Here is a 14,245-nt window from a genome sequence, read left to right on the forward strand (position 1 = left end):
GTCTGGTGTCAACGATAATGGTTTCAATGATCCGTATAATGTAATACTGCCTCCGGTATTCTTGTTCCTTTTTTATATTAGAGTAGTAGCTGCTGAAATTCAAATGCCTTTTAAAACAGGCTTTGGCTGAATAATACAGGAGAAACTAAGTTGCAGTTCAAAACTTGCTCTACAAGCTGTTTCTCCTTCATTCGTACTGTCCTAATACTGTTGAGGTAAACTCTCTGAAATATTTTGACTCAACTGTTCTGGTACTTTCTCTCTTCCCAGTGCACAGGACTCCTTTTATAGAAATCATGTCTCCTGTGTTTTCTGTTTTTCTCTTTACGGTAGTACTGTTTCAGCTGTGCCACTTGGACTGATCCAAGGAGTTCTCAGCAGCTCATGCCTTTTTTTGGTTGGGAGGCTACTGTGAGCATTAATTTAAAGGAACACATTTTCATTTATGGAACAATGCACCAAAATTTATCTATTGAATGATTTTAAGAAAAAGCTGGGAGAAAGGGAAGAGTCTTTGTGAAGGTAGATGCAGAAATCTCAGCATCTTGGAATCTATGTTTGGCCTCAGTTTCTATACATATGAAAAACTGGGAAATGGCTTATGGAAAAGCAACCCAAAGTAAACATTTCAGATGAGACAAGTGGTACGTAATAGTTATTTGTAACAACGAGGCACTATCTTTGAAAGACGAAGTAGAATCCACTACTATCAAAATGTAATGAAAGGCACACTCATGAGCAACCCTCTTCATTAGCTGTCTGCACTTGGTTTTACTGAGCCATCTTGGTATCTACATGTAGGTGTGCTGCATCACTTCTGAGCACTTAGCGTCCTCCTTCAGAGACTGATGTGGTATCCACTTTCATCTCTCTCAGGCTTCCAGTTTTTTTCTGTTTCTGCTTGGATTTTTTCAACATATGGACCTAAAAATGGAAATTTTTACAATAAGGCGAGTATTAAAATATCTGTAGTCACCTATAAGCAGATCTAAGGCAATTAACATATAAAAAAGTAAAATGTTAGAACTGCAACAGAAAAACATTTAAATACATAACTACCCAAAGCACCTATCCTTTTAAAGCTATAGGATTAACTGCTTTGTTTTTACATAAACATTTATACACACATATGTGCATGTATATAGATGTATAAGGATACATATGTGTGTGCATATATATTCATGTACACACATACACATTTATACAGATAATACTGTTAGTCACTAAACTGATAGAAAGACAGAATTATTTCTCACTGGAAGGACAAGTTAGGTTTGTTCTCTCTCTCTTTCCCTCCCCCCACTCCTCTCAGGAAAACAACAAAGTTTAACATATTCCAAACATTTGAGTTATGACACACTTTTTCACCCATTTTTCCTCTGCAAGGACTATTGTTCTGGTAGCCCTCGCGGTAGGGCTACATATTCTCCAAGATTGCCTGTAGCAACAAATTTCTGTGAGTTAAAAGGGCATCCCTAAGGTAGCAGGCAAATGTGTAGACTGGTGTGCACCAGGGTCAACTACTGCAAAATGTTTATTTCACAATATCAATGTCCACAGGGAAATTAAATTCCTGAGTAGCTGATGCTCTTTTCCTTCTACATATACATTGAGATATCAAAGAAAAACAGACACTGATTACTCCAAAGTCTCTTTTTCTCAGACTCTCCTCCTCCATTATTCAGGTTTTCTCCTTCGCTGCTGCTCTCTGACAGAAAGCACCGCCAGCAGGCTGCTTCCTACCTCGCACACCAGAGTATTACCACGGCTGTCAAAACTGATCTGCCTCAGGGCAAGCAGGACTGCCTGGAGGTCACAATACAGGGGGAAAAATTAAGTCACTAGGCTGAAGCTCAGGGCCTATTTTTTTAAACACAAGCCTCATCTGAGGCAGTGGAGAGGGCCCTCAAACCACCCTCTGTAGAAACTGCTATGTATTTAACCAACAGTTACCACACTGTGCCGACTAGCTCCTTTAAAGTTAAGCATTAGAACACAACAGACAAGCAAGATAATACGATAATATTGACTGAAGAAACAAAGTCACCTTGCTAAGACAAACCTACAGCCAGTACCTTTGGTCCTGCAGCAGAAATAATAATCTGTCCAGGGGCCTGAATCCAGGGCTCTCCATCAACTTGAACTGGAATCGGCTTTAAGAGTGTTACACGAAAATATGAGCCTTGGGCTATGCGGATTCCTGATCGAAAGCCACCTTGGACTTGACCCTGTTAGGAAGTAAAAGCCAGGATATCAATCACCCCAATAAATAAGAAGCACAAATAATATCTGCACTTAAGCTGGGTGGATAGAATTGTATTCTCACTTGGCATTTTAAGTTTCAAGTGAAAGAACTGCATAGGCAAAATCTGCATAGGATGCCTTTACTGATGCAGCAATAATTTTTTATGTTAGCGCATGAAGAACTCAGATACTCCTGCAGGCTCCAGAGGCAAAGTAACTTGAATAACAGTGAAATAGTTTCTTCACTCAGGTTGGCCAAGGAGCATGCACTCACAAAGGTCTTGTTTACTTTTTCTTCCCCCCTCCATAATGTAGTAAACACATTTTCAAAACACCTAACTATACATAACATCTCCAGCACACTTGAAACTCAAAAGTCTAAAAGCACTTTATCAAACACGGAGAGAGAGTTTTGACAAACTCAGTGCCATATACTTACACATACACTCAATGAATGGCTGAGTGTTAACTGTAAAAAGTAAAGCAAAGTGAACTTTGCAGCTACCGATTGTCTTGGGGAATGTGTACAGACACCAAACATGGGAGTAAAAACCTTAACAGAACATCACAAAAACAGAGCATGGGTTTGTTAACATTTATATTCCAAAGCAATGGGTACACTCCTTGTTGCTTCTAACTTCACAAAAATCTTAAGGATCTCTACAAAACCACTTCTTCTAACAGGATGTTTTATATTTATCTTCCTTAAAAGATTTAAATTACAAAATGGTAAAGTTGGCCAACACCAAAGATTGAGCTGCACAATTTTAAGCACCCACCTTTCAGTTTTTGGTGGTTTTGGATTAGCTGTCTGTAGTTACCAGACCATATATACTTTTTCAGCAGCAGATTTCTTAAGATAGTGAAAGAAATATGAAGAAAAGACAAAACTAACCCATCACCTACAGGACTGCGTTGCTAATGGCAGGCCATTGTAAAAAGATGTAATACATGGAAGAATTAGAAGTTGCACAAACTGAGTCATAATATTTTTTGCAGAACTGGCATACATCTGCTTCACATAGCATTTGGATCAAAAGCAGCTAGCATCAGATTCTCAGAGACAGGTGTTGGAAAGCCTGTGGCAGGTAATTATAAAGCCACCTGTCTAGAAGGAATCTCTGCCCTAATTGTGATAAGGTATGACAAAATTTATCGCAAATACACTACCGAAGTGAAGAGTGGGTGTTTTTGTAATATTATTTTTGTAATATTAAAATTAAAACTTGGTTCCCATAAACTGTTTGGTTTTGACACCATGATACCTATTACGAGAAAGCTGATACATCCTGTAATACACACGCACACATATATATTTGCATTTCATATATATGTACACATGTATGTTTCTAGCCTTGGTTCAAAGCCTACTTAAGTCATGAAGCATTTCCCCATGCACTTTTAACAAGTTCTTCACACTCCTTCACACTGGCCTATTCTTATTTGTCACAGGCTTCTTCAGTTTCCATTCAATCTGTTGTAGCTTGGCACCTAAATAAGGACCTTCAGGGCTGGCCAATAAACAGACAACAAGAGGGCACTGCAGTCCATGAGCAGACATACCAGCTGCAGCTGAACTCCCAACATCTGAATGCTTTGTTCACAGACAGCCAACACTGCCCATTAATTTTGTTTGTGGTCTATAACCATTTCTGTGTGATGGAACAAGTACCTGAATAACCAATGGTATAACCTTGACACAGATGCATGCTTTCTAGGACTGTGCACTTCCAATGCACTGCTTGTTTGTTACAAGATAAATCAGTCTGAGAAAATGTATTTCTCCTCTGTTCTTACTGGGACACCAACTTACCATGTGAACAACGCCAGTCACACCAACCACCTCCAAAAGGCCGTCATCGATGCGTGGTTTCTCAAAGCGGTTATCACTCTCAGACCCCCAGAGATCAGCTCCAGACCCCCAGCTGTGTAGAGAGCAGACCACAGTGACCTCCTGTGGACGTGCCGTCTGCCACAGAGCACCCTGCCTGGCACCTTGCTAGAGGCAGCTGGTTTGCCGGACTTCAAAAGCTAGATACTCTGCTCCCCACCAGCTGGAGGAGACAACACAGCCTTCCTGCACTATGAAGACAGGAAGTGTTTTCCTAAGACTTGGACAACTTCTGACCATACCTTTTAGGAGTGAAAGAAGGAGTGAAGTAAGTAGTTCCCGTTAGTTTGCTGGGAAATGCAGGTTACAGCGACACTAATCCTGAACTTCCAAGACTTAAGAACTTAACATAGATCCTACTGGTCTTGACAATATCCACGTAAGCTACTGAGAAGAAACTAGAGCTACAAGAAGTATCAAGTTTTTATTCTTGTACCTGGTCAAACTCACTCGTAGTTAAGAAGTATGCCTGCACTTCAGTCATCTGGAATGATTCTGATGATTTAACACCGTGTTGCTTTTTGTGCAGTACTGACCCTCCTTACTGAAATCACTCATTGTTTTAGTGCACTGACTGCTCAGTACTAATCGTGGTATTTTCTGCTCCACAGTTCTCAGGTGCAACATATACTTGTATGTATATGCATGTGCACATATGTTTGTGTACATGTAAACATATATATTTGACTAAAAAGTTGAAACATTTTCAAAATTAAATGTAAAGAAATACACGTAGTTTGAGATAACTGTACTTGAAAAAAAAAGATAGTATGGCAGCACTAACTACCCGCTAGTTTTGTGCAAACAGAAAACCTGCCTCTACCAACAGCACATCTAAGGAAGCCAGATTTCCTGCAGATTTGCCTTCCTTTCTTCCACAGCGGTAACTCTAGCTGCCAAAAGGTGTTAGGGCAGCCCACACAACTCCCAGAAATGTATGTGAACTGTGGGTTTTCCACAGCTACCCCAGGCAGCATCACCAACTCCACTCATACTGACCAGCTGGCTGTAGGACCTGGACAGTGTTTGACAGCTGAATCCTGGCTGGTCTTCCCTGCAGGAACCGCCTAGGCACCACCTGTCTCTAGCATGCCAGACAGGGTGTGCAAGTTGATCATCTTTGACCCTTCTACACGTCACAGTGAAATCTGGTGGACCATTCAGGTAGTGTGGGGGAGGGGGTTAATGGTGTTGGACAGAAGCCACAGGCCTACAATCACGCCTAAAAAGTCATGTTTTAGGTCTGGAGACCTTTGGTGAGGAAATTGCTCCAAATTACTGTTAAGACATGGAAGAAATAGCAAATGTACAGGGGTTTGCACTGGGAAAATAAGATACTACCACCTTTATGCGGAGTCAGACTGTGAGTTTCAAAGGATCAGAAAAATTATGTCAATACAGTATGAAGAGCTAGCTCCTCACGCCCAGCTGCAAAGCCAGTGATTCAGGCAGTAATAAAAAAACCAATAACAACCACCTATTAATCTAGACCATTTAACATTTTATCTAGCCACTTGACATGTGATGCTTAAATACCAAGCACCATTTCCACTCATGCTTGCATCCACACAGGATCCTTCCTCTCCTTTTTACCTGGGTATATTAATAAAAATGAGTCCTTCTATACTTGGTAACTCCACCTCGTGCTGGTCCACTTGAAGCTTTATGTCTTTGTGAAGATTTCTGGTATGACTTATCTTCTGCAGCCCAACTTTCACGTAAACTCCTTTGTTGTGAAACCTAGGAGAAGACAAGCAACCTGTAACTAAAGGGTAAGGCCCAGCGTAGCACTCTTCCTCCTATGTATACCAGTACTGTCCTCTAGCAGGTATGTTTAAAGGGTTTTTCAATTAAAACCCTCTACAAATTCTTCTAGCTTTACTGCAGAAACAACACATAAGCCACAAACTGGTACTTTATACACCTTTTACTTAAGGGATGATTTGTGCTGTCGAGGCACGTGGAGATCTGTGACATTTTATTACAGAAAAATCATCCCTTCTTAAAGTGTTGCCTGAATGCAATGACTCTTTGAAATGTAAACATCTTGGCTGGAAAATTTTATTTTTAATTAAGACCTAGAGGTCTTCATGAAACACTTTAAAATGTTTTCTCATGCAATGCTAGAATAATTAAGGCATAAAATCCTTTGCAGGTCTTTGCTTTACATATCACTAATTCATTGAAGATATACTCAGCTGTAGAAACTTAAAAACGTGCGTAGTAATGTCAACCTGTGACAGAGCTCTAACACCTCTAATTTTAGAGCAAAAACGATGAGGGATGTTTTATGGCATCCCTAGAAATGTCAAAATATTTTAATAATAACTTAAACAAATGTTAAATGCACACAGTATTTTCTTCTATAATGGAAACCTTTGGATACATGGCCTTCAGGGCAACCTTAAAATAAAAAGCATGAATTTTCATTATTTGACCTTACTAACACATGAATGTCATTGGAATCCAACTCTGCAAAATCTCTCCAGTGTTATGTCTAACTGCTGTGGACATTCAAGTGGGGAAGACAGGCACTTTAGCATGTGGGTTATAGTCAACTCTTCAGACAGAGACTGTTCAGTTCTTTTAAATTATTACATTGGGAATGATTAGCCCTACGTGCACTGAATTAAAGGTACCTGGTGTAACACCATTTAACATGCAGCTCATCTGTCCCCACAGAGCCAGTAAGTCCCTGCATCAGCTCAGCTGCAACACTTGCATCATTATGTCATCCCAGAACTATTTGGAAGGCTTTTTGGAGTACAGATATAGAATTAACATCCTGCTGCTTGGATGAGCTTGGGGATTTGACCTACACAGCTCAGGAGTCACCCTTTGGTTTGTTTTTCTACAGAAGACGCAATACAGGTAAGGCCAACATTCACATACTGCCTGATGCCCCACTGGCAACGCCCATAAAGATGCATACACCAATTCTTCAGTTTAGCTAATTGAATATCTCAGAATAGATAAAGTTAAAAGCTGATCCTAAACAGGAGCAGTTTCATGGATTATCAAAGTAAACAAGTGGGTTTTAAGTATTGCAATCCTGTATCCTTGATAGACCAAACTGAAAAACACCCTTTACTCCTAAAAAGTCATGTGAACAAGTCTCCATGGACTGAGGGAGACACCAGAGCGTCAACTTGCGCTGTTACTCATCTCTGTGGTTGTTGCCCAAGCAGAAAGCACCTCTGGCAGCCAGAGGAAGCAAGGCCATCAGTAACTGCTTTCCAAGCTTTCATAAAAACAAAATAAAGAAGCCAGACCTCAAGAGTCATGAAGAAACAAAGTGAGCTGATACAGAAAGCCAGTCTTCCCACAGCTCTTGCCAACTGGTGCACACCCGGAAGGGTAGGTTTGGGGAGCTCTTTTTTAAAGGTGATGGATAAGAAATCTGTATGCCAGCCCTTTTTAAATGAACTGCAGTTTCCCATGAGCCCTAATAAACAGCTAGGTAACATCTCTCAGAACTGCAGCACACAGCACAGAAAGCTACCAAGCAGAACGAAATGACCGCCTTTTATCTAGTCCTGCAATTCAACAAGCCCACCACTGGGTGGGAAGCCACCACTGCAAAAGCTAAGAGCTCTGACCAATAATTAACATCTGTTTGGGTGCTCTTATTAGAGTGATCTTACTGACTGGGAAAGAACTTTACTAGGTTCACATACGGAGGACTAAGACGGAAAAAAAGGAGTAAGCAGTAGCCGTTGTAGCACTTTAGAACTCACAGCTGACAAATAAAATAACAATACTTTCAAACCTTCCCCCCTCCAAGAGAGAGAACAGTTCTCTATTTTTGTAAAACAATTCTAAACTTGCACTAAACTGTGCAGAATATTCTCTCTGCCTAACCTTACATCCAGGGGGCTGCCTGCCACAGCAGTCTCCTGCCAGTTTTGGATGGCACAAACAAGATGTGGTCTCTTCTGTAACAGGCAGCCCTAAAGACTGCTCCAGGGTCCCATGGGAATAGGGGAATGAAGGCAGATGCCCTGATCCTTAAGTTTTACACTATAAAAAAAACTCACATAGCTTTGCACTCAACAACGTCAAAACCATCACTGCCACAACATACACAATTTCTATCTGCCCTGCGATGCAAGTTCACCCATAAATTCCCTGCAGGAATGTTATCACTGCACTGTGAACTGCTAGCCAAAAGTAAGGGGTCCTGAGCACATGAAGACACCAGCGAGCACACAGCTTTCAGGACATTTATCAGCTTAAGGTCTTGATTCAGAAGAGCACTCAAGCCCATTTTTCTTCCAAGAAATACCCGCGATTTCTTTTGCCACAACCTGAAACTTTCTGTTCTGCACTCCAGAGCAGCTGGTTCACATGCCAGCAGCTGTTGCATCTGGTATTAAGTAGCCATTCTTCTTAGTTAATTTTCTGAAAATAATTTTTAAAAGTTAAGAAATGCTACTTTTTCCAGCAAGAGCGTGCACTTGCATAATCTGGGAAAGGGTGAAGCCAGCAATTTTAACAATCTTCATTACAGGCAGTGAAAGGCAACAGTTGTTGTCAGCACTGTTAACATGCACAAGCAGTCTCCTGCAAAACTGTACCTCAGTATCAGTTCATTATTTCATGTTTCTTTTCCAGATCTTGAATCACAGAAATATATAGCCCTTCAGATTAAAAAAAAAAACTTCTTTCCCACATGCCCCTCAAGACACCCTGTTTGCACAGTGTCCAAATATGCATGTGAAAGGTCTGCAAGAATGGTACCAAGTCATCATCCCCTGCACTGCAGGTGCTGCACGCTGTGAACTGAGATAAAGTTTCAAGGGATGAAAAGCACACAGTGCAATAAAAATCAAAATATAATCCTTGAACACAGTGGCAATAAGAAAAGGACACATCTTTTGAAGGGCCGCAGCTTTGCAAAGTCAGAATACTCTATTTTAGAAGAAGAGTGAACATAACTCTTCCATTATATTAATTGCACAAGCAAATCTAGAACAGCTTTATACACTGGAACCGGCACTGCTATATGCAAACTTCTTGCTCAGTTTTACTACCTATGATGTTTTTAATCCAGCGGAATGAAAATGCAAACCAGTGCCTAAGAGTAACTTGTGTACCACAAACTATATCCTTTATTATTCCATTTTTAAGAAAAAAACATGAGCAATGTCTGTAATTATAGACAGAATGCTGCAAGATAGGTGGGATGACACATCATTACGCTCATAACGAGCCAGAGAGTGTTTTTAATAGTTAGGATTTGAATACTGCAGAATTGTAAATGGCTGTAACTCTTTCTGGCAAATGAGACACCATTTAGAGGACATTTACTCACAAACACAGGGGAAAGTAGACAGAACCAGTTTCTACAAGGAATTACTGATTAATTACACAAATGTGATTTCTTTTTCTCATCAATTTCAGTGATTATGTGAAGCAGAAATAGTACTGTTATTGATTGCTCTGCATGCCAGAAAGGAGGAAGGTCTCTCTCCACACCTTTTTAATCACAGTGTCACTTGAGATGCAGAGATCTTTTAAAATTCTTATTACCAGCACACAGGTGCTACCACAGCACTAAGCAAGAGTGGGAAAGGTACAAAGAAGTTCTGAAGTGTGTTTATTGCTTATGTAGCAGCACTGGCCTCCCTCCTGCTAAAGGCTTGAAACAAGGTATTTCCACTACATCAACATTTCACTGAACTCAACATTGCAGTTATTAGCAAATAAGTATACTGCATAATATTGACAGGGCCTCAAAACACTGCTTTGGTGCTCTTTCTTGGTAAAGAGGGGGAAGGGGGTGGAAATCCAAACCACCAAAAAACCAAACCAACCAATCAGAACCCCAAACAAAAAAAAATTTAAAAAACCCCACCAAATCAACAAGAAACCCACAGAAAAACCCCAAAGACAAAAACCAAACAAAACACCCAAATTCTGTGTCTGCGAGTTCCTGGCTAACTTAATTCCTTTCTGTGCCAGCTCTGCCTCAAGCAATATTGTTTGTGGATAACTGTAGCATTTCAAGATTATCAGCCGTAGTGTATGTTGGAAGTTATGCAATACCACAGAGTTTGCCCTTCACCCTTGGTTTCCCCAGGATTACCTGCTATTAAATTTCCCTGGTTCTTCTTCTCTAGCATGATGAAAGTCCAAGCTCAACTCTGCGTCAATGCCAAGACCACAGTAATTGTTCATCTGTACAATCTGGCAAAAAAAAAAAAAAATTATTATTTCCTCCTTACATTTATAAATGAAGAAGTTCCAAAGATTTTCAATAAAAGCAAACCTTGCAGATTATCTTTCCAAGTCACTTGCATCTTGACAGATTCTGGAAAACATTTTCCAGAAACACTGCCCTAAAAATAGAGCTGTACAGACAATTGTTGACATGTGTTGTCATTATTTCCAAAGTATCAGAAAGTTCAAAATTTAATCTTAATTGCAAGTAACAAGCACAATAAGGCAGAAATAAAAACAACAAAACTTCTCAAAGCAGTTCTATGCAACAAGTACACAGGTTGCTCAACACTAATGCCACTATTATTTTTGGCATCAGCCATGGATTTGTCATGACATCATTGTGAAGATGCTCCTCCTTACTTCGGAAGGTGACCAGCTTATGCCAAATGAGTGAAGAACTTGACTTCACCTACTCCGCTGCATTTTAAATAGCTCCCTATATGTCAATCTCAAGTTTCTACAGATTTCAACCATTTCTGAGGTTAATTTTTTCTTGGCATGCCAATTCATTCCGTAGCTTTTCTATTCTAGTCCTTCACTCTCCCACCCTTCACCTTTAAAAACAGATTAGGCAGTCAGTGAAAAATCAACCCCTGTCTCCACAAGTCAAAACCAGATGGAATCTAAGCAACTTAAATCCTCCAACTGACATATAATGGCTAGGATTTTCCAGCGACTGGACTAAAATCTTAGACAACTGCTACCATCATTACAATTTCCTACTTTCTTTTTGCCATCCCCTTGTCCGATTTGTTTTGTCTGAAGATAAACAGAACCAGGATTCACACAAAGCTCTGAAGTCACCATCTAAAACAAACGTTTTTATCTTCCTAACAGAAACAAGTAATATGAACCAAGGGACAAGGAGTTTCACTCCAAAAAAATAAAGCAGATGCCACATATATGGACATGCAATGGCAGTAAGATGACAGAAGGATTTATTTCCTGCAAATGCTAGCAACTCAACAGTCATTTTTTAAACTGTCAGAGGAAAGATGAAAGTACTTTTTTGGGGCGGGATTTTTTTTTGGTTGACAGTCTAGTTTCACAAGTGCTCTGGAAAGTGTTTGGCACCCCTTCAAAAAGCTTTTCTTATTCAAGAATTAAATTTCTTTCCAACAGGAGGAAACAGGTATGCCATTGTCACTTCAATCTTTTCATAAATTCTCTATCAGATAGTTTTTGCCACGCAGTTATGAAGTCTGTTCTGCAGCCAACCAGTCCACAACTGAAGCACTGGATCCAGACGTATGCTAAGGAATAGCTCAGTAAGGCCCAAGCTCAAGACAGGTGAGCAATGAAAGATAAAACTACATTACTATCTATCTTCTTTGTGGTTGTCACTAGAACAACAGTTCCTACAGTGCTCAGCATACCTTTGGAGGCTCAGGTTCTGCAACGCCATTCTCTGCACCTTCAGCTGGCTCTTCTGCATCCAAAAGGATAGTCCAACGATCCATAAGAACATCATCCGCCTCATCCACGGAAATCAAAACTGAGTAGGGGTCCTCTCCACTGTAGCCAGCTCCCCAGCGCAAGACCCTCCCTAAGTCATTACCTGGGCAACAACGAAGAACCCCAGAATATGACTGCATTTTCATAAGTTTGCTAAAAGCATGAATAAGTGTACCAGCCCTGTTTTACAAGCCACATTGCACCAAGGTGCTCCAAACAAGTCAGGGAAGTAGTTAGATTGGACTGAAAAGTTAACAAGCAGAAAAAATATCTAAGTGCTGTTGTGGTTGCATGTGTGCTTAGCATCACACACAGATATGCTGTCTTATACGAAAAGTTTTCAAGAAAGTGATAGAAAACCTGTTAGGAAGTTGAGAAGTTAGGAGGCAGCGGAGTTCACTGGTGTACAGTAAGGGCTGATGCACCTGTGGTTGTCAGGGGGAGAATCTTTTGCCCTCTCCAATTCCTGCCCACTCGGACACACCCATACCAACACCCCTGCTGCTCCTTGTTGCTTCAGAAAGCATGACTGACATTTCCTTGAAAAGCTGATATTGCATTTGCTCTCCAGCACTGGCCAGAACTGAGTGATGGCATTTCTGCTGCAAAGCTGAGTTGTTTGTCAGATGGATAAATAAAGATAAACCTTCTGGAGGACTTCTGCCCTCAGAAGAACAGTGCTTGCTGTGATTCTCACCTGTTCCTAACGGTAAGATGGCAACTGAGGGCTCTGAGCACACCAGCTTGTGCCTGGTCTCCTCCAGTGCACCAAGGACCCAGCCCACCGTGCCGTCCCCTCCACACACCAGCACTCGGAAGGAGGGGACTTTAGAGAATGTGTGAAACCTCCGTTAAGAAACAAAACAAAGGGGAAAAGAAATGTTACAACACAGTACAGGAAAAGTCAAGCCTCTTAATGTTCTATTTAAGATAACACATTATTATTGGATTTGCCCCCCTTTCCATCAGTTTCAGGATCAACTTCAAAGTGAATGGAAAAATAGGAACTTCTAGATAAAGCTGTTTAAAAAGAGTGAAAACGACATTCTTCTAAGATTCTTCACAGCTAGAGTTAAACTGTTTATCACTTCCTTTTTCAGCAAAGACACCAGGGTCTAACTGTTCATGATTTCAGTATGAACATCTATAACTCTCTAAAGCCTAGTGGAGATGTTGATTAGTGGTTTTTGTTTTTTTTTTTACTTGTCACAGGGCTCACAGTACATTTTCTTCTTCACAGTACTATTTTCCCGGTTGCTCTTACCTTTCGTTGCTTTTCATTCTACATATAGAGACATTCTGCAAAGAAATTTTTATTTCCCATTGTACAAGAAGCAATGAACAAGTAGAAGCATTTTGCCATAAAGCTACAGAAGTATTCCACAGGCAAAACAAAATGAACGAGTTACTGAAGTTGCAGCTTGAACTGCATTAGAAGGACAACAGAATTATACAGTTTGACTAAAAACTTCATTTGTGCAGCTTAATTTTCTTGCCTCCTGCATAAGCTGCGTTTTCCCCACAAAAGCTTTGTTTTGAAGAGCTTGTCATGATGGTTCTTTGCTTAAGCAGTGTCGAAGGAATGAGGCTACTCTGAGTAGGCTACAACCATCACCTTCAGTTTTATGAAGCTAGTAACAAAACGGTGTTGATTAAATCAAGTAATTGGTTCCTGCCTCCCTATGAGCACGTTATATTCTGTTCCTTGTATTTAGAAATGTTGCAGCTGTGATCAGGCAGGCCCTGTTAATTTTACAATTATGGCCAAGTTTGAAGAGTCAAGATAGAAAATTTTATTATACTTTCCTATTAGTTCCTATGAAACGTCAGAGGAAATAAAAGCAAAACTGAGCCCTTGTTGGGCAATTTGACATTTCTCTTTCCATCCCCATTTGATTATAAAATCTTATTTTTAATAGTTATTATATCTGTGCTATCATAAAGTGCATATGACTTTCCCAGGACTGGACTCTATTAGACTTGATACAAGCATATACATCAGGAACTACTCTCTTCTCTTTTCTTTAGAGAACCTCAAAGTTTAAATCTGATTCACAGTCAGAAGTGATCCACTGCTCTGGTCTTCAGGCACAGAACAGAAGCAATTTATATCTTCAGAACAAGTGAATATGAGCCATCCTTTCCAAAAATAATGTAACAACACAAATAAAAAAAATTTAAAGAATATGACAACTTACCCAGGCAGTGGGCCACCATTGGTAAGTTCAAAGACCTGATGTGGGTTTAGCAGTTTTCTAAAACTGTACAGCAGATCTCGACCTTTTAGACCACCACTTTTTGGATTCACAAATACAAGAAGTGGGCAGCAGTTCTGTGGTAACTTGGAAGCCTGAAAGAAAGGATTAGACAAAACCATGACAAGGCAGGAAAATTACTACTGCATCTCTGATGTATTTCCTGATGCTTCCA

The 14,245-nt window shown here is 40.2% G+C and overlaps 1 protein-coding gene across 1 annotated transcript in view; it reads right to left on the reverse strand.

The window, feature by feature from the left end:
* Positions 1–326: 326 nt before the first annotated feature.
* DGKQ (diacylglycerol kinase theta) overlaps positions 327–14,245 on the reverse strand; it is a 96,047-nt gene continuing 82,128 nt past the window's right edge. The window contains exons 16-23 of the mRNA XM_075078487.1: positions 14,014–14,165; positions 12,513–12,661; positions 11,737–11,918; positions 10,224–10,324; positions 5,729–5,875; positions 4,058–4,169; positions 2,076–2,228; positions 327–924 (exon numbers count right to left, since the gene is read on the reverse strand). Coding sequence (XP_074934588.1) covers positions 826–924; positions 2,076–2,228; positions 4,058–4,169; positions 5,729–5,875; positions 10,224–10,324; positions 11,737–11,918; positions 12,513–12,661; positions 14,014–14,165 — 1,095 coding nt within the window. The 3' untranslated portion in view covers positions 327–825. The remainder of the gene's footprint in view (positions 925–2,075; positions 2,229–4,057; positions 4,170–5,728; positions 5,876–10,223; positions 10,325–11,736; positions 11,919–12,512; positions 12,662–14,013; positions 14,166–14,245) is intronic.

Source organism: Phalacrocorax aristotelis, chromosome Z, assembly GCF_949628215.1.
Source record: "Phalacrocorax aristotelis chromosome Z, bGulAri2.1, whole genome shotgun sequence".
NCBI classification, from domain to species: domain Eukaryota; kingdom Metazoa; phylum Chordata; class Aves; order Suliformes; family Phalacrocoracidae; genus Phalacrocorax; species Phalacrocorax aristotelis.